This window comes from Ictalurus punctatus, chromosome 21 (genome assembly GCF_001660625.3).
Source record: "Ictalurus punctatus breed USDA103 chromosome 21, Coco_2.0, whole genome shotgun sequence".
In the NCBI taxonomy this organism is placed as follows: domain Eukaryota; kingdom Metazoa; phylum Chordata; class Actinopteri; order Siluriformes; family Ictaluridae; genus Ictalurus; species Ictalurus punctatus.
Window position 1 is genome coordinate 9,356,440 of NC_030436.2, and position 21,061 is coordinate 9,377,500.

General features: G+C 39.5%; 3 protein-coding genes across 4 annotated transcripts in view; 1 reads left to right on the forward strand and 2 right to left on the reverse strand.

Moving 5' to 3' along the window:
• Positions 1-129: 129 nt before the first annotated feature.
• On the reverse strand, positions 130-10,129 carry zgc:158258 (uncharacterized protein LOC791186 homolog). 2 transcript variants are annotated; one of them, XM_017451151.3, is made up of 4 exons: positions 9,958-10,129; positions 8,084-8,178; positions 5,280-5,458; positions 130-2,594 (listed from the first exon to the last, which is right to left on the reverse strand). In XM_017451151.3, exons 1-4 carry the CDS (start codon positions 10,112-10,114, stop codon positions 1,676-1,678), a joined length of 1,350 nt encoding a protein of 449 aa, XP_017306640.3. In that variant the 5' UTR covers positions 10,115-10,129; the 3' UTR covers positions 130-1,675. The 2 variants fall into 2 exon arrangements, with proteins under 2 accessions (XP_017306640.3, XP_047005445.1); XM_047149489.2 differs by having other exon boundaries at positions 8,084-8,197; positions 9,958-10,017.
• A 1,976-nt stretch (positions 10,130-12,105) lies between these two features.
• yod1 (YOD1 deubiquitinase) lies at positions 12,106-19,122 on the reverse strand. The gene is made up of 3 exons (XM_017450920.3): positions 19,032-19,122; positions 16,927-17,143; positions 12,106-15,381 (listed from the first exon to the last, which is right to left on the reverse strand). Exons 2-3 carry the CDS (start codon positions 17,132-17,134, stop codon positions 14,696-14,698), a joined length of 894 nt encoding a protein of 297 aa, XP_017306409.1. The 5' UTR covers positions 17,135-17,143; positions 19,032-19,122; the 3' UTR covers positions 12,106-14,695.
• A 1,117-nt stretch (positions 19,123-20,239) lies between these two features.
• snrpe (small nuclear ribonucleoprotein polypeptide E) overlaps positions 20,240-21,061 on the forward strand; it is a 1,697-nt gene continuing 875 nt past the window's right edge. The window contains 1 exon segment of the mRNA NM_001200917.1: positions 20,240-20,407. Within this exon segment, the coding sequence (NP_001187846.1) occupies positions 20,354-20,407 (54 nt within the window). The 5' untranslated portion in view covers positions 20,240-20,353.

A 21,061-nucleotide genomic window follows, 5' to 3' on the forward strand; every position in this document is an offset into this window, starting at 1 on the left:
TTTATATATATATATATATATATATATATATATATATATATATATATATATATATATATATATATATATACTATTTATATATACTATTTATATATATATATACTATTTATATTAAATGTCAGCAAAACAAGTTAGTTCCTGCTGTCACTTACATTATAGCAGAGGTTCCCTGATGAAAATACGCAACTTGTCATGTTACCTACAAACTCCAAAATGTAAAACTCCTCTGTCCTGAAGACTTCCCCATGGTGCAAAACTTCAAGTTACTTCAAGCTTTACCTCTGATGGTTACAAAGCACTGACACTGAAGACTCCATAAATGTTAAATAAAACGTCTCCCTACAGAAGAACTTCACCAAAAACGTTTTTTTCAATTGTCAATTATAACATTTATTGTTAGGCTTAAATTATGCGAGCCATACAAATCCCTGTGTAAGCAGTTTCTGTAGAAACAAAAAAGTATATTAGTATAAGAGCATTAATTTACACCTGTGTTTTCTGGTCTTCGTACACGACTTGAACTGATGAAAATGTCATTTTTCTGTATGTGAAAAGTGATCTATTCGCTTCTAATACGATCTACCTATTTTCATAGACTTGCACTAGGATTTTGCTATCCATAAAACAGTGATTATAATATTTATCGTTGCACTGAAATTTGTATTCATTGTCCAAATCGAATGTATTATTAAAGTAAAAGTTGGGGGAAAAGTGTAGTTTATAAAATCATCAGTATATTATACTTTCACACTGGTGAATTCACAGTACTAAAGATGACAAGGAAACAAATCTGAGGCTTAATTCTGGAGCTCAAGAGAAAAATATTTTGTTGAAGTTATTGTTACTGTATCGAAGGCAACTGGTTGATATTACAATACAATATACAGTACATTACAATTTTACATTACAAGAAGTCTCTCAAATCCATAAAGTTACCACCAGAATTATTGGCACCCTTCAAGAGAATGATCAGAAATGATTACATGAAATACACGATTCCAGAAATATGTTCCCAAAGTATCCCTGTTAGACAGTTTGACTATTGAGATCATCAATCAAAAGAAGATTTGGAAAAACTGTGTTTTTAAAGAAGCCCTTTCCATGACCCATCGGACCTACAACTGGAATAATTCATAGAGGTCAAATGAAACTAACAATACACTTTGTAGCATAAATGTTTGGTGAAATATGGATCCTGCATTCATGCAAAAAGCACCCAAAATCTTAGAATGGTGGTGTATCAGTGTTTTTTTTTTTTTTTGTTGTTGTTGTTGTTTTTTTTTTTTGTTTTTTTTTTGTGTGTGTGTGTGTGTGTGTGTGTGCGCGCTGTTTTTTGGCTAGATTTCAGGTACTAAGTACCAGGATAGTTTAATCCAAACTATGCTGAAAACCTGTGGTCTGAATTAAAGAGAACCAAGAACCAACCATGGTTCTTCACAAGGTCCAAGATCCTCTACAAGTGTCCAAGTCTCTCCAAACTTTTTAAACGTTACAGGAAGACACTCAGTGCTGTTATTATCTCTACAGGAGGCATCACAAAATGTTAATTGTGGTGTGCCAATCATTGTTAAAACAAAACTATACAGCATCCACATATGTCTAATTGTCTGTGTTATTTAAGTTAGATAGTCCACAGAGAGTGCCAATAATTCTGGAGTTGACTATTTAGTAATATTTAGTCTTTAAGAAATTCTAGTTTTCTTAGAGCCCATTGCCGTTCCTCATCGTTGTCAGGAACCATCTGTAGGCTTGATCTTAGGGCATGTGATAGCTTTTGGAGTGCTAATTGCTCATCGTTGGACAAACTGCTCTCCAACTTCATTCCAGACTTCTCTAGGAGGTTCTTCTGAGGCCATTCCCGTAAGGAGCTTGACAATTGAGCATCCAAGCCTTGTTTGTTTTCTGGTATTACATCCTCCTTTAGTAGACCTAGTTTCGATAAAGTCTCCAGCTTGGCCTTGTCTTGTCTCATCAAACCACAGTTTTCAGGAGATGTAGATAAGCAATGTAGATTTGAGTGTGGATTAGGGATGTTGCTTCCTTTAGGATTCAAAATGGCTATATGGGAAGGTATCTTCTTGGGCTTGGGAGCTGTGGGTGGAGGACTGGGCTTACTGCAACGGCTTTCTGAAATGTTCTGGGTTTTTTTAGAATACATCTGATCACCATGTGTAGAAGGTTGTTTCTCAACTGAGGTTTTCATCGTGGATACACTCTTGCATAGCTCCTCCAGACCGTCATAGGACAAAGGCGCCCGATGGGATGCGTCATCAGCTGATGGTTGATCATTCTGAGAGCTATTATCCTTATCCAATGGTGGTTTTTCCTTGGAACATGCCATTCTTTTGAGAGGGACATTACTATTGCTGGTTGTCAGCACAAGAGGTGTAGGAACAAAGTAATTCTTTATTTGATTGAAGTGATGCTTTTTGACAATAGTGTGATAAGACTCAGGAAGACTTTCAGCGTCATCAGTGGACAGACCGCCATTCTCTAATGAGTTGATGGTCTCCTCTAAAAACTCGAGACAAGCCTTCTCTTCTGCAGAGAGATCGTCAGTGGAACCAGTCACTGGAACAGAGTTGCAGGATGACCTGAAAGCAGCAGGAACAACAGTTACACAGAGAACAAAAATAATCATCTCTGCTCTCACAGAAAACTCCTCTAATACAAACAGAAGCACAGAACTATATGTCTAAATTAAATCACAAATCCTTTAGAACAATATACTCTGGGCAGACAAAACTCAAATATAACTGTTTGACAAAAATCAGCCGTAACATTATAACCACCTGTCTAATATTGTGTAGGTCCCCCTTGTGCCACCAAAACAGCTCTCATCGTCGAGTCATGGGCTCCACAAGACCTCTGAAGGTGTGCTGTGGTATCTGGCACCAAGATGTTAGCAGCAGATCCTTTTAAGTCCTGTAAGTTGTGAGGTGGGGCCTCCATGGATCGGACTTGTTTGTCCAGAACATCCCACAGATGCTCGATCAGATCGAGATCTGAGGAATTCAGAGGCCATGTCAACAGCTTGAACTCTTTGTCATGTTCCTCAAACCATTCCTGAACGATTTTTGCAGTGTGGCAGGGAGCATTATGACGCTAAAAGAGGCCACTGCTATTAGGGAATACCGTTACCGTGAAGGTGTGTACTCGGTCTAAACAGTGTTTAGGTAGGTGGTACGTGTCAAAGTACAGTGAGGGGAAAAAAGTATTTGATCCCCTGCTGATTTTGTACGTTTGCCCACTGACAAAGAAATGATCATTCTATAATTTTAATGGTAGATTTATTTGAACAGTGAGAGACAGAATAACAACAAGAAAATCCAGAAAAACGCATGTCAAAAATGTTATAAATTGATTTGCATTTTAATGAGGGAAATATGTATTTGACCCCTCTGCAAAACATGACTTAGTACTTGGTGGCAAAACCCTTGTTGGCAATCACAGAGGTTAGACGTTTCTTGTAATTGGCCACCAGGTTTGCACACATCTCAGGAGGGATTTTGTCCCACTCCTCTTTACAGATCTTCTCCAAGTCATTAAGGTTTCGAGGCTGACGTTTGGCAACTCGAACCTTCAGCTCCCTCCACAGATTTTCTATGGGATTAAGGTCTGGAGACTGGCTAGGCCACTCCAGGACCTTAATGTGCTTCTTCTTGAGCCACTCCTTTGTTGCCTTGGCCGTGTGTTTTGGGTCATCGTCATGCTGGAATACCCATCCACGACCCATTTTCAATGCCCTGGCTGAGGGAAGGAGGTACTCACCCAAGATTTGACGGTACATGGCCCCGTCCATCGTCCCTTTGATGCGGTGAAGTTGTCCTGTCCCCTTAGCAGAAAAACACCCACAAAGCATAATGTTTCCACCTCCAGGTTTGACGGTGGGGGTGGTGTTCTTGGGGTCATAGGCAGCATTCCTCCTCCTCCAAACACGGCGAGTTGAGCTGATGCCAAAGAGCTCCATTTTGGTCTCATCTGACCACAACACTTTCACCCAGTTGTCCTCTGAATCATTCAGATGTTCATTGGCAAACTTCAGATGGGCATGTATATGTGCTTTCTTGAGCAGGACCTTGCGGGCACTGCAGGATTTCATTCCTTCATGGCGTGGTGTGTTACCAATTGTTTTCTTGGTGACTATGGTCCCAGCTGCCTTGAGATCATTGACAAGATCCTCCCGTGTAGTTCTGGGCTGATTCCTCACTGTTCTCATGATCATTGCAACTCCACGAGGTGAGATCTTGCATGGAGCCCCAGGCAGAGGGAGATTGACAGTTCTTTTGTGTTTCTTCCATTTGCGAATAATCGCTCCAACTGTTGTCACCTTCTCACCAAGCTGCTTGGCAATAGTCTTGTAGACCATTCCAGACTTGTGTAGGTCTACAATCTTGTCCCTGACATCCTTGGAGAGCTCTTTGGTCTTGACGATGGTGGAGAGTTTGGAAACTGATTGATTGATTGCTTCTGTGGACAGGTGTCTTTTATACAGGTAACGAGCTGAGATTAGGAGCACTCCCTTTAAGAGTGTGCTCCTAATCTTAGCTCGTTACCTGTATAAAAGACACCTGGGATCCAGAAATCTTTCTGATTGAGAGGGGGTCAAATACTTATTTCCCTCATTAAAATGCAAATCAATTTATAACATTTTTGACATGCGTTTTTCTGGATTTTCTTGTTGTTATTCTGTCTCTCACTGTTCAAATAAACCTACTATTAAAATTATAGACTGATCATTTCTTTATCAGTGGGCAAACGTACAAAATCAGCAGGGGATCAAATACTTCTTTCCCTCACTGTAACATCCACATGAATGCCAGGTCCCAACAGAACATCACCCAGACCATCTCACTGCCTCCCATAGTGCATCCTGGTGCCGACTCTTCCCCAGGTAAGCGATGCTCTGACTCAATAGTCTAGCCTTCACAATTTGGCCCTTCTCAAAGTCACTCAGATCCTTACGCTTGCCCATTTTTTTCCTGCTTCCAACACATCAACTTTGAGCACTGACTGCTCACTTGCTGCCTAATAAACCTCACCACTTGACAGCTTCCATTGTAAGAAGATAATCAATGTTATTCACTTTATCTCTCAGTGGTGTTAATGTTATGGCTGATCGGTGTAAGTGGATATATGCACTGGAAGTATATTAAATAACGAAAAATTGCCAGAATACTTTTCTCCTCACTGTATAAATGTATACACAATATCTATGCTATAGATCTATATATAGCTCAGTTTGACTGAACACACAATAAACCTCAATGGAAACTTACTGGTCCTGAGGAACACCACATGTGATGTCGTCATGGTTTTTGCTAATCGTGTTTCCGTAAGATTGAGCATCATCACTGGGCAGAAAATCGTCCTCTGTCTCTATGGACTCGATGGTCTCCTCCAAAAATATGAGACAAGCTGTCTCTTCTGGAGAGAGATGCTGTGAGCTATCATCACTCTGCAAAACACGCACACACACGAAAGATAAGCAGCACATCCCAGGAACAAGGCAAGTGAAATATTTCTGTTGTTGTCTTGTCCATACACACTTACACAGCTGTAATGGAATGAATTTCTCTACATGAACACAGCTTAAGATGGGATGTTAAGTGTAAAATGCAGGACAGAAAAGCAAAAGCAGTGAGGTACAATATGATAACGTCAACTTCAGAAATATTGCCACCCTTAAGAAAATGATTAACCACATGCACAGCACTTAAATGCATAGGAACGGTGTATTGTAAAATATATATGTATGTATGTATGTATGCATGTATGTATGTATGTATACACGCACGCACACACACACACACACACACACACATATATACACATATATATATATATATATATATATATATATATATATATATATATATATATATATATATATATATATATATATATATATATTTCAGACATTAAAGGGGTTTTTAGTGCAACACTGATTTTAAAATTACTGGCACTCCCACAATTAATATTTGTTAATGGTCCATTTACATCTATTATTTTAGGGGTGGCTATATTTTTGAAAATACTTTAAATAAATTAAAAAATAGGTGTAATGAGTAGCTTTTGTGAAGTCTTTTGGGAAATCTGAATGGTGCTAATAATTCTGGAGTTATAGTTTGAGAGTCTGGTTTCTAAATCTCTTCCCTGATTTGTAACACAAATTTTGTGCATATGATTATGCACAAAAGATCAAAATGTTAAACAATAAAGATTTTCACATTTTCACAGCGCTCTTTGCTCATATTTACCAAGGGTGTCAATATTAGTGCAGAGCACTGTAGCTGTCATATTAGATTAACAGATTTTAGTATCATTTTATCATATATTTTTATGTACAGTATCTCACAAAAGTGAGTACACCCTTCACATTTTTGTAAATATTTCATTGTATCTTTTCATGTGACAAAACTGAAGAAATGACACTTTGCTACAATGTAAAGTAGTGAGTGTACAGTGTGTGTAACAGTGTAAATTTGCTGTCCCTTCAAAATAACTCAACACACAGCCATTAATGTCTAAACTGCTGGTAACAAAAGTGAGTACACCCCTAAGTGAAAATGTCCAAATTGGGCCCAATTAGCCATTTTCCATCCCTGGTGTCATGTGACTAGTTAGTGTTACAAGGTCTCAGGTGTGAATGGGGAGCAGGTGTGTTAAATTTGGTGTCATCGCTCTCACACTCCCTCATACTGGTCACTGGAAGTTCAACATGGCACCTCATGGCAAAGAACTCCCTGAGGATCTGAAAAAAGAATTGTTGCTCTATATAAAGATGGCTTAGGCTATAAGAAGATTGCCAAAACCCTGACACTGAGCTGCAGCACGGTGGCCAAGACCATACAACGGTTTAACCGGACAGGTTCTACTCAGAACAGGCCTCGCCATGGTCGACCAAAGAAGTTGAATGCACGTGCTCAGCGTCATATCCAGAGGTTGTCTTTGGGAAATAGATGTATGAGTGCTGCCAGCATTGCTGCAGAGGTTGAAGGGGTTGGGGGTCAGCCTGTCAGTGCTCAGACCATACGCTGCACACTGCATCAAATTGGTCTGCATGGCTGTCCTCCCAGAAGGAAGCCTCTTCTAAAGATGATGCACAAGAAAGCCTGCAAAAAGTTTGCTGAAGACAAGCAGACTAAGGACATGGATTACTGGAACCATGTCCTGTGGTCTGATGAGACCAAGATAAACTTATTTGGTTCAGATTGTGTCAAGCGTGTGTGGTGCCAACCAGGTGAGGAGTACAAAGACAAGTGTGTCTAGCCTACAGTCAAGCATGGTGGTGGGAGTGTCATGGTCTGAGGCTGCATGAGTGCTGCCGGCATTGGGGAGCTACAGTTCATTGAGGGAACCATGAATGCCAACATGTACTGTGACATACTGAAGCAGATCATGATCCTAGCATGTACTGCAGCATGATAACAACCCCAAACACACCTCCAAGACGACCACTGCCTTGGCCGAGCATGTTTCCAGACCTAAACCCTATTGAGCATCTGTGGGGCATCCTCAAACAGAAGGTGGAGGAGCACAAGATCTCTAACATCCACCAGCTCCGTGATGTCGTCATGGAGGAGTGGAAGAGGACTCCAGTGGCAACCTGTGAAGCTCTGGTGAACTCCATGCCCAAGAGGGTTAAGGCAGTGCTGGAAAATAATGGTGGCCACACAAAATACTGACAGTTTGGGCCCAATTTGGACATTTTCACTTAAGGGTGTACTCACTTTTGTTGCCTGCGGTTTAGACATTAATGGCTGTGTTGAGTTATTTTGAAGGGACAGCAAATTTACACTGTTATACAAGCTGTACACTCACTACTTTACATTGTAGCAAAGTGTCATTTCTTCAGTGTTGTCACATGAAAAGATATAATCAAATATTTTCAAAAATGTGAGGGGTGTACTCACTTTTGTGAGATACTGTGTATTTTATCATATATATTTATGTATTTATGTATATAACATACATATATTTATCATGTCTGGATAAAAAAAAAAGGCAGTACATTAGTGTGTTCATGGAAAATCAAGTGAAACTGGAGTGAATCGAATTCAGGAGGAGAAGTTAGACTCACAGATCGGGAGCTGAAGTTGATGATTCTGTCACAGCTATTCGTACCATCAGAGTGTCCATGAGCTCGTCTCCTCATGGCCTTATCATGAAGTTGTGCTGATCGTTGAACCGTATACTTTAAAATTATTAATGCAGAAGCAGAAACTATTACAATATAAGATTGAGATCTATGTTTTTCATCTATGTAGACTGACATCACATGCGGTTATTATTTTTTTTACTACTAATATCTTGTATACTATTCGAGCTTTTTTGTTATGCGTTCATAAAGCAACATGGCTCATATATGAGTTTGCTCAACGTAGGACCACCATGACACTGATATGGCAGAGTGTTTGGTGAATCATGGAGAGGCCTCCTGCCCCTCTTTAACTCATGCATTTGCACAGCAGTGTGCTCTGCACATGAAACTCCACTTTGTCCTATTTGAATGTGACATGAGAGAATATATTTTACAACATAGTGTGATGCAAAGTGAATACATTGTGAAAAGCACTTGCTTTCTAGTTCTATTCACATTGCTTTCACACAGTTGACTGATTTTAATGATTTTATGCCAAATTTAGCCATCAGTGTGATAGCGAGATGCTCGAAGGATGTCTTATCAATGGATGCAAATAAATAAATCATGTAAACATGTAAACGGGAACGTATATCTTTTTGATGCATCATCACGCATTATAAAGACGTGTATTACTTTTACATTTGGGTAAAATGCACAAACAATACACAGTGAATTGTCTGTGAGTGTGTGTTTTCTGAGGGTTTTACAGTCATTCCAGTGATGAAAACAATTTGTGTAACGTTTATAACGCCACAAAGTTTGTCCAAAGTCCAGATCATTAAACCAGTCACACCATTGTATTGGGTTACACTAAAGAACTGATCTGATATATTCAGTGCTGTTCTTTCAAACTACTCACCTGATTTACCAAATACCCTTATAATACTGTTTATTTTCTATTTTAATGAAATACATACTCCCCGCATACTTACCTAAATTGTAAGTATACCAAATCTTTAGATGAATAGCTTATCATCTGACTTTTTACAACCCTCATAATGAAAATAAAACTGTACTCTGTACACACTAGGCTATTTCCACAAAGATCACATATTTTACCAAATAACTATTACAATGCAAGTTGTTTTTTTTTTTTGTTTTGTTTTAACATTATTTACATTTATAATACGTATTTATATTTAGCCCATTTAATAGATGTACGGTCTGTTTCATTATAATAAGAAAACACTTCTTAGTGTTAGTGATGGCCTCTTTCAGTGAGTCGAATGAATTTGTTGAAGTCTTTCAACTGAGAAAACTGCTTTTCGGAAATGCGAATCGGCTCCTGGCATTAATCGAAAAGAGTCGAATCAAAGAGCTGATTCGTTAGCAGATGCCGATCTGTTATAGATTGAACAAAATTGTAATTTAATGTGATGTTACGCTCGTCCTTTTTTATATTTGAAAGTAAATCTGCGTGTATAATTTTGATCTTGAATACATGAGGAATATAACTATTATTCTGGGAAAGGAACAAGAGTAGGCCTATGGATTCATAGGATTCATATTCAAATAACACTGATTAATCTATGATGGTGCGTTAGACAATCTTTTACAGTCGTAACAAGACGTAAATATGCATTTATTACTTCGAGAAAAATCAATCACTAACATCAACCTAAAATATTTCATGTTCATCATCATGGGCAAACCCAAACCGCCTCCTGCCCTGATAAATAGTCTCAATCTACCACGGCAGCATGCATAAACTTATATATTATTGTAGACACAATATCTTGGCTATAGATGTCTATATACACTATATAAGTTTGTTTAACTGAATAGTGAGCGTGCTGTAAAACTTAATTTACCTGTCTTGAAGAACACCACACGTAATCCAGTGTCTAACCCACTAAACCTCTGTGGAAGTACTGCACTTTGAGATCCAGCACCATAAACTAGTATACATTGCCCTGCAACAAGTGGAACAACCAGTAACCAATCAGAACACAGCCACCATGGACACATTAACCTATCACTGATTGACATGCGAATCTAGTATACTAATAACAATGACTACTCATCGAGGAAGTGGGTATTGTTATAGTCCTTTTTTAGTTGTTTCTAGTTCAAATTCCTATATAGATTTGTTCATAATTAACGACTAAAGGGTTTCTCAAAACAGGACCACTTCAATCTCTGTCAATCGGCATGATTTCAGTGTTGTTTTAATCTTTTACTCGTTTACTGTCTGGAATTTGGGACAGTTTTAATCCTCAAATTTATACTGAAGAAACTTCTTAGGGTTAGGGAGGCATTTAACAGAGAGTTGCCGTTTTAGATTAAGGTGCACTTTAGTTTACCAGTGGGCATGGAGAGTTTTGGTAAATTGGTATGAGTCTGTTCCTTTCTGAATGTCATCTCAGGGAGCTTTTCCTTTTCAATGTTGCCTCTGGTTCATTTATTACGGAGCTCGATATAAAACTATTTGTGTAGCTGCTTTATGATAAATAATAAAACACTCGGGGTCATGCTGTTGTTAGAAAATAATCCGGGGCAGGGTTGTGGTGTTGTAGCCAGACACAAAGTTAAATTACAGTTACCACCCTGAAGTGGATTATTTTCCGATAACCAGTCCCTGCAGGTTTTTGCGATCACAAAAAGGAACGCAAACTCAAGGAAACTCCATGATACTCTGAGGAGCTTGCAATTTTCGTGATCGTGATGACATCACATTCACTCAAAGCCCTCTTCGAATTTACATGCGTCGAACATGAGTCTCATTTACCAACAAACATCATTGTGAAAGAGTGTGTGAATTTCGTGCGATCACAATTTTGCCAAATCAAGAATAATTTCGGAATTCTCAGAAATTGTTTCGCACAGTCTTTCGCAGTGATGTTTGTTGGTAAATGAGACCTTTTGAGACCTGAGGTGTACTCATGTTCGACGCACGTGAATTGAAGAGGGCTTTGGCTGAATACATGTTGTGATGACATCAGGTGACGCGTATTCAGCCCGAATCTGTGATTTTGAAAAAATCGCAAGCTCCTCCGAATATCTGAGTTTGCTTGATTTTGCGTTCATTCCGGTGTTTGTATAATCCTGAAATCCTGGAGGAACTGATCTGTTTACGTGGCCGTACACAAAGATTACGTATTAGAGCAAGTGTGTTAATACAAACCTGTGATTTACAGCCATTATAGAAAATGAATTGACACCTTCTGGCCGCTCAGACTTAAACATTTTGTGCCGTGGTATAATGATAATGATAACGAATCTATTGGTCACATATACATTACAGCATGGGGTGCACAGTGGCTTAGTGGTTAACACGTTCGCCTCACACCTCCAGGGTCCTGTTCTCCCTGTGCATGTTCTCCCTGTGCTGCGGGGGTTTCCTTCGGGTACTCCGGCTTCCTCCCCCAGTCCAAAGACTTGCATGGTAGGCTGATTGGCATGTCCATAGTGTATGAATGGGTGTGTGAGTGTGTATGGGATTGTGCCCTGTGATGGACTGGCACCCCGGCCAGGGTGTACCATGCCCGATGCTCCCCTGGGATAGGCTCCAGGTTCCCCGTGACCCAGAAAAAGGAGTAAGCGGTAGAAGATGGATCGGCAGACATTACTGCACAGTGAAATTCTTTTCTCCACATATCCCAGCATGCCAGGAAGTGTGGGGACATGACACAGCGCCCCTGGAGCAGAGAGGGTTAAGGGCCTTGCTCAAGGGCCTGACAGTGGCTTGAACCCCCCGACCTTCCGATCAGTAACCCCGAGCCTTAAACGTTAAGCCACCGATATTATTATTATTATTATTAACAACAACAACAATAACAATATTATCTATTCTTTAAAGTGCAATACAAATAAAATCACCTGAATTCATTTGAATTGTGGGCATTTTCCTAAACAGCTGTTTGTTTGTTTATTTAAATGTCCCATGTTATTTTAAACTATTTGCATTAGTGAAAAAAAAAGACAATACACCACGAGAACTAATGAATCTTGAGGAAATCTTCAGTCGAACAATGTAACCTTTATTTCTGGTTTCACCGCTTTATCATGCAGTTTCTCACCCACTCACATCTCACTCGGTAATGAAGTTTTAATCTAATATTAACAACAAGAAAGATTGACTAGATCATTGCCCCTCCCCCAAAAAAAGGAAAGGTTTAATGCTAAACATTTCTTTTTGGCCTCACACTGGAACAGATTCTTGTAAAAATTACCATTGAAAATTCACTTAGAAAGCTTTGTAGTGTGTGGACAGTACCTGACTGTAAATGTATTGAGTTTTCATAACTGGAATACACTATATACAGTTTCTCCATTCGTACTACTTAGTACACTCGGTTATCGAGCGACGTTTGCCCCAGTGTTTCAATAAAGTCTGATATACGCGGTGAAAAAAACCCCCACAACAACAAAACAAAACTCACTGCCACTGCAGTCACTAAAAAGAAAAAGCCAATTTGTTTTGCATACGCCATGAACAGAAAATGCACACTACTACGCAATTTAATGTGTAACCGAGTCCACCATCAGCACCGTTATGTTTACAAACATACAGGTAACTCTCGTTACAGCTGAAGTTGAACAAATACTTAAAAACAAGAAGCTCGGATAAGGGCGAATACAGATGTGGTGTTCACCGTCGTACACCTCTGCAAGCACTTCAAGTAACACTGAATAATCAGATACTGAGCATTTAAGACCATGTAGTGCCATCGATCGTTCTGGAAATACATTAGGGATGTACTGATCCGATGAAGCGCTTGATCGGATTGTAATCCCAAAAAGCGCTGTGACATTGAAAACACGAGATTAGACTACCTTTAAGGAAAACTTCACCCTGAAACACATTAAATAGGTATAAATTGAAATGTTCAGTGATTCCAGTGCTAATTTGTTGGTTGGTGCTGTAAGGAAAAGTCCCAGAATGCAATGCAGACCATGATAAACGATGAAGTTAAATTGGAGGTCGAACGGTGCAGACTCCACTTGGTGATCTACGATATGATGAGCGTGACGGTAGAAGCTTTGGAAGCTGATCTGTTCGAGCAGAGTGTACGGAGACGAGAAGGCGACAGAGCTGGACAGGTTAAAGGACTAAAGCACCGCCTCACTGACCTCTTTATGTAATAATTTCATTAACAAGATTGCGTGTTAGTTCTAAAGATTAACAAGCACTTCGTTCAGGTTGGAGTTCTCCTTTAATGGTGTAACAGAGCCTCTGACCCGCTGATGTATTTCAGGCCGTGAACGCCTGCGACGTCGACTGACAGAACGCAGATTGTGAACGCAAGATGCAAATCCTCTTAAAGACTTAGATCGATATCATGACTCTGATTTCGAAAAATGTTACAGTGAGGGCATCGGTATACGGGATTGAATTCGTGCCAAACGTATCGAACTTACGTTTTCAAAAACGTAATAAAAACAGCGAACTCGCTATCAAAAATTTAACCCGGTCTTCAAATAAACAGCATTCTTTGCTAACAGTTTGCTAAGTGTCCTTTTCACTAATCGCGGTTTATGAACGCATTTTAGCGTTTATGCTTTCGAAATTTGCGTCAGCAGTTCTGGTGCAGACCTCTCGTGTGGGCGGGGCTTAACAGCACTTTACTCTCATTGGCTATTGAGAATTGGATCGACAGTTCGACCTTTCGGCCGAGAAGGAGGATGAAGTTGATGATGATGTCGCTCTTGAGAGCTCAAGTGAAAAAAATAATGCTTCCATAGAAAACGTGCAAGAAATGTGATGATGCCATGTAGTCTGTGACGGTTTTGTAAGTTAAAGGGAGCCTTCATGCCTGTTTGTTCGTCCATTGGTTGAAATTGATACTGGCTGAGGGGGTTTGTACGTGTAGAACGTATAGAATGACCTAATAAAATAAGCGAGAGCCCTTGCCGAGAGTGTGTGAAAACCATAATCACGGAGAACACTTCGATACATCACTAGACATTTTGTGCATCACGTTCACTCTTTATATTCTCCGCTACGCATCACGTTTCATCAATTGCAGCGTTACTGCTCTGTCCTTTGGCTCAGTTTGCTCCTCACAGCTCATTTTAGCAGCTCACATCAGAAAAGGAAACTGTCACCTGTATCCCAAAACGCACGGCATGCTCGGTTCACTTCCCGTATCAAAGCCGACTCAGGATCTAGAGTTCGACTGGTAGTCTGCCTCATTCAGTTTCGGTTCTCACCCGAGCGCTGCGTTTTACCGGAGAGGAAATCGCAGCAGGGTTCGATTTAAACGGAATAAACGCTGCATATGTGAAAGCACCCTTAAGCTTTGGTTTAAATCGAGGCTCAGTCGATTAGGCAACAGATTCAACTGCTACTAATACATGTTTAAAAAAAAAAAGAAGACATTATTACAATACTGTAACTGTGCACACACACACACACATACGCGCACACACACAGCAAATTAACGCTTCAAACTTGAGAACGTCAATACCCAGTGTCGTCCATAGTTGCAATACTGAAAGGGAGGGGGATGAGAATAACGTGAGGTAGAGAACGGCACAGAGACATGGCTGTGAAATCATGAGAACGTGTAGCGTCATGGTAACAGACACGTTTGACGTTTGCGCGTTTTAAACTTCGCCAAAATTGGTGTGTCCCGTCTCCTTGGCGTGTTCCCTCGCCTCCTTCTGTCCCACCAAGCCAGTCTGACACGTCATGCAGCGCAGCGTGAAGCGGTTCACATCGGTATACTGGCGTTTGCGGCGTGCCTCGTCGGCCAGCTCCAGAGCCTGCGCCAAGATGACGTCGTCGGAAGTGGAGAAGATAGTCTGCGGAGGGCAGTCCGTCCCGGGCACGAGCATCTGCAGCGGGTCGTAGTGGATTCCGTCGTAGATGAGCAGCACGCGCTTGCCGTAGCCGGCATCCTCACCGAAGCGGTCCACACGGACGGTCTGCGTGTCGACCACGCAGATCTCGCACTGGTAGAACTTGGACAGGATGGACAGCTCGATGGCGCCGCCCCATGTGTCGCTGCGGCGGATCCAAGCACAATAGTCCTCGTTGCTTTTCCCCAGCACGGCCTCGGAGTACGCGGCGGGGTCGCTGGCTACGATGTGGCCGATGAGCTGCCGCATGTCGGCCGCACATGCCGCGTTATACACACCTCCCTCCACCACGTAATTAACACTGGTGAACAGACAGGAGTTGTCGGCAGGTACAGCGCGGCGCTCCAGCGCAGGCGTGTGGTCCAGGAGCGGGGTTTTTGGTGTGGTCACTTTAGGCTTGTACTTTTCCTCCTCTACAATCAGCGTGTCTCCTAGGAGAGAATTCAGGAACCATGAGAACATACAGACAGGAAAAGGACACTTACCTGATGTACTTCGCAACTGCCTATCGGTAGAGACGCCTGACTGTGTTTGGAAAAAACTGGGTTGTAAAAAGATACCTTTCGAGGCATCACTGGAACTATGTATACACTGACAAATGGAAAATACATGACTGGTCAGTTCGTACGGGATTTCACAGAGGTTTTTTTTTGCGATTGCTACGTCCTAGATGCTCGATTTTGCTGCGTTTTTTTTTTCCTTTCAAAATTTGTTTTTTTTTGTGGGAAACTACTTGCATTGGCGAAATCGCAACTGCACGAAATAGTTTCTCACACCCTTTCGCACTGATGTTTGTTAGAAAATGAGACCTTTTAGCTGTACTCGTGTTCGACACACATGAATCGAAGAGCGCTTTGGCTGAATGCGTGTCCTGACGACGTCACACGACGCGTCTCGACCCGAATCTATGGTAAGTTAATTAATGATAAGTAGCGTTCGGTTTATTCTTACTCCCGTACTGCATCTTGTATTGATTTACCATTTGTTGAAATAATCATAGTTTGGTTAATAAATTAAGTCCAACTGCCACCTACTGGGCTGTTAGGTAAAGTGCAGGTTGTTAGGTCAGGAACTCGCAAACACCCTTCATTACATTACCCTTTTTTATAATTATGTAATACTAGCAAAGGTAAGAACTAGAATAATAAATGAGACGTGTATAAAAATGTTTTAAAAAAAAATGTTTTGACTTTTCTCTGGTGCTTTAAAGAAAAAGAAAAAAACTTTTTTTTTGGCTTTCATGGAGCTGAAAAGGTTCCCGACATCGGTTCTAAATGTATTCTTAATTTCTATAAAGAACCACATGACTATTTGAGTTCTAACAGCAGAAGGACTATTTTTGCCCTCTAGTCACCTAACAGACTTTTAAAAAATATTTTGATTCAATCCCTGTGCACAAGATGATTTTAATTTATATACACAGACAATCCCAGGCTTGTTCCGAGTATGTAGAAGAAACCCAATTGAAGCTTCATATCGAGGCTTCTAGTTTGCAGAGAACCGTGTGATCGACGACAAACAAGGCCTCTGTCCAATCACATAACCGCTTCGTTTTGTGTGTCGGAAGATTCAAAACCCCGCCCTGTCTCGTTGAATTGGTCGAGTGCTAGGGCGTTGAAATTTAACCACTGGTTAAACATTATTTTATTTTTATAACACTGACACTTACTTGGTATTTATATCCACACGATTATTAACACCTAGTGCTTGCCTTATCTGAAGCGGATTAATCGACGCTCTTGAGTTTATCACTGCTGTAATTTTTGTGAACCACAAGATTTTTGCTGTTACATTTTCTACATTTGCGATGCTATTACATTTCTATACTGCCCCCTAGTGGAAAAACAGAGATCGACTTTCTCTCTCTCTTTTTCTTTTGAAACCTTTCAATTCAACTAAGGTTCAGAAGAATATTTTAATTCTGAGCACGACTTCTTATTCAGAACCAATATCAGGCTGCGTGTGCTTTTCCTCACCTGATTTTATCGGGTAGTCTTTCAGATGTGCGTGTCCGTTGCGGAGATCCAAGCTTGAGGGTGGGTAGCCCACCATGATCTTCTGCATACCGCACGGGATTCCGGTCAGCTCTTCCACCTTGTCTTTCAGCTCCTGAACACGGGACTGGTGCGTCAGGCCTTGCATCAGATGAGTCCCGTTCTTGGCCTTGCACCGCAATCGCAGCATCCTGAGTCCCTGATCAGAAAAAGAGAAAGAAAAAAAACAACAAAAAACGTAGCACCAGTGAAATGTTTCTCAACACCCAGAGCTGATGGGAAACTATAGTTGCGCCACAAAATGGAAAACCACGGAGCTCTGCAAAAAGAAAAGCCAACATTATCAACAGTATTGTATTTATTCGGGAGTTACTGTAGTTATTAGGTAGACGTGGTGGTTAAGCATGTAGTGTTGCTGCCTCACAGTTCGATCCTGAGTTCGTGTTACCGTCTGTCAAATCCCTCATTTTCTCATATCCGCATGGGTTTCCTCCGGTTTCCTCTTGCCTCCCAAAAACGTTGCGGTACATGGATTGGCTACTAGAAAATTCCCTACGTGTCGATATGTATATGAATAAAGCCCTGGCATCCAATCAAGGGTGTTTTCCCCATCTCATATTAGAGGTCGACTGATTAATCGTCACCGATAACCAATTAATAACCAGAAATTGACAAAAATCCACACGGATAGTTTTTCCTGGTCGTGTGTTGCGGAAGCGGCTTAGAAAGGTCCGCTGTCGTTATTATACAGTACGAGAACGGCCTCTAGAGGTGAAAAAAAAACATTGCTGACTGCATTATTGGAAGTGTTTTTTTTTGTTTTTTTTTAGTTTTGGACTCTGTTTTTATTTGTTATTCGGAGTGTTATTTTTTGGTTCAGTTTGACTGTATATCTTTTACTTACTTTAATACAGTACGGTACATTTTCACGGTATAGCAGTACAGTTTCTTTTTGTAATAAAGTTCAGCAATATTTGACTTTGAATGTGTTTTTACTGTTTTCATTCGGTATCAGTTTTTAAAAAACAATCGGTTAATTAATCAGTTATCGGCAAGTACGGCCCAACTTAGTTATCAGTAAAATCCACTATCGCTCGACCTCTCTCTCATACCCAGTGTTCCTGGTCAAGGTTATTCTCTGAATAAAGAGCCTACTGAAGATGAATGAAGCCTGTTTAGCTGATCATGTGAATCGTGGGCTTAACCCAAATCTCAACAGCTCAAAAACAAAGCAAGTTCAGCAATACAAAGCTCTATGGCTCGAACAAACAGCCAATAACATCATTGCACGCTTCAAAATAATGACCCGGATCTCTGAAAACTTAAGAAAAGTTTAAAATAAATTGTACTATGGGGTTCTGTGATTTTATTTATGTATTTATTTACAGATAAAGATGTCTAGAAACATTTTGTGGACCCCTAACTTATAGATATATCTACATAACAATCTGGCATTCCTGGTTTTGAGTATAAACTAGCTTTCTTTTACCCAAATAAATGATTTATTCAGTACAGGAGGAAGCTGACCACAGTAATGTAACAAAAGCACCTCTGCTGTCATTCAAGTCCACTCACATTGCACTTGATGCATCACTTTTATAAATAAGCAAGCTAGCTTTAACATGCTGGAATAATACATTCAAATAAAAAATAAAGTTTCTTTCTGTGACTACTGACGGAATAAACCTGAGCACTAGCTTGTTTTATGCACATCACTGGAGAAAACTGAGCTGTAGCCGGATACTAGCTATTTTAACACAGCTATCTAACTTAACAATAAATATTCCACAGTGCTAAGTCGTGTACATTATTTTTTTTAATCATAAATAAAACCTGTGGTAAATATGTAGGTGATTAAATCTGTATTTAACCTGTTAATGTGTTAACTAACCGGCATATGCTAACCATCGTGCTCAACTAGCTCAAATCAGCTAGTTAACATTACCTATCCGGCGAATGTACCTTAACAGATTTCTTTTTTTCCCCGGTTGTATTTCGTAGATCAACATGTTAAAACTGAAACACGTATATTTGATCAAATTACTTAGATTGTGTCGCGTTTATTTTCAACGTTCCATTGTACTCACCTCCGAGCGTCTTTATAACAACAACAGAGCTGACACACTGACCAATAAGCAATGTGCGTACATCGTCACTAGTGTTTGCGTACTTCGTCACCAAGGTGCGCCTGTTTCTTTGTTAGCGACTACACAAACTAGTCAGGTTTCTCGTTTTTTCGTTCAAAGGAAACCAAACACTCGGTTTAATTTAAAGTCACGCGTGTGTGTTATTTTATCATATAAATATATTATATACATTGTGAATACAAGTAAATATTTCACAATGTCACCCAAATTTGGTCTTTTGCTAACAGATTTGCCTCAGGGATAAAGTCCTTGTAGATTGGTAAAACATTAATAAAATAAAAAATGTAGAATATAATTTACATTATTAGTTATATGTTATTTATATAATATATACGTTTAAAAAATACGATTTGATAATATTAGATGTAATAGTGCAAATTTTTCACAATGATACCTAAATATGATCTTTACCTAATACCTTTACTTAATGCCTCACTAATAAGATAACATGAAAAGCCTAATATAATATAACGTATTAGCTATATTAGTTTTTTTTTTCTTTTATAAATATTTTATAAATCATGCAGTTATGCATTATTTATTTCCCCCTACTGTTGGTAATTTGTCATGTCTTTATAAAGAGAAAAATTGGGACACAGGGTTGAGTTGGATTATAACAAACCCCCCAAGTTCATAAGGGCTCTAGTAACACCCAAACATGCATTATAATTTATATTTAATAATGCAAACTTGCAAACCTTGTCTAACTTTACCAGATGCGAACATGTTATAAAACAACATATCATGAAGATACATCGAGGTTATGTTGAAATGTACCTTGAGTTCCAAGGGTATACAATCATGGCACCACAATCATGGACTCACCCAGCAAACATTTCTATCAATGTGACGTTGTAATTGACAAAAGCAGTCTTTTTAATGTGTCTTTATTATTATTATTATTTAAAAATATTATTTTTGAAAGTATTTTTTAAAGGTTTTTGTCAACTGAGGCAATGAGACCATGGTATAACCCACTATCCCGTAATGGACCACAGTACTTGTGGGTGTTATAACGAAATTATGTACTGTCTGTTGGTGTTATATAGCCTTATGAACACGTTTATGCAGTTCGCCTCCCAGACGCACGCGGCGCTACGCCATTTTACGACACAAACTTATGTAATACGTAATTCTACTTCCGGTGTGTGGCCATTGTCGCCTTTACCAACGTGAAGACTTCGTTTAACGCGCCAAAAGTTTTGCATTTCTTTCACATTTTTACTATTTAAAGAAGGACAAACAGAATTTACTTTTAAATAATGGCGTACAGAGGACAAGGGCAGAAAGTCCAGAAGGTTATGGTGCAACCCATTGTATCCTTTCATGCTGTTAGCTGGTTAGCATAGCCACTAAACTCATTCATTTAGCTAAGCAACTCATTAATTAGGCTATTATGTATTTTTAGCTTATAGAAGTAATACGGAAAAAATACGAGTTTTGATGTTTATTTGCGTATTTTGTTGGACATGTATGTGTTGAGTGCACGTGAAAGCTGTTTTTAGAGTACGTGTGTGATGATAATATCTTCGTAATAATATTTATTAATAATAATAATTAAGCACGATTTTATAACCTTTTTTCCTTACTGTTATATACATATAATTTCGATTTTAAACCTTTTGCTAATGTTTGAGGCCCCTTTGTTAAAATTAGTAATGTCATTCGCAAATTATTCAACTCTGAGTCGGCTCTTTTAGGTGAATGTTGACTCACGTGAGCAGGGCTTTTTTTTTTTTTTTTTTTTTAAAAATTAAGAATTCATGAAGTTTCACCCATAGTTCAGCGAAGTAGATTAATCACTGTCAGCTTTAGAAAAAAAAAATCTTATTGGGAGGCGAAAGAGTCGACTGTTATTGGTCAGCCAAACTAAATTATTCGACTCACAGAAACGAGTCAGAAGTCCCTTAACTAGTTGAGACTAAAATATGTATTTATACACACAGTTCTTAAGTACGTTATTATAATTT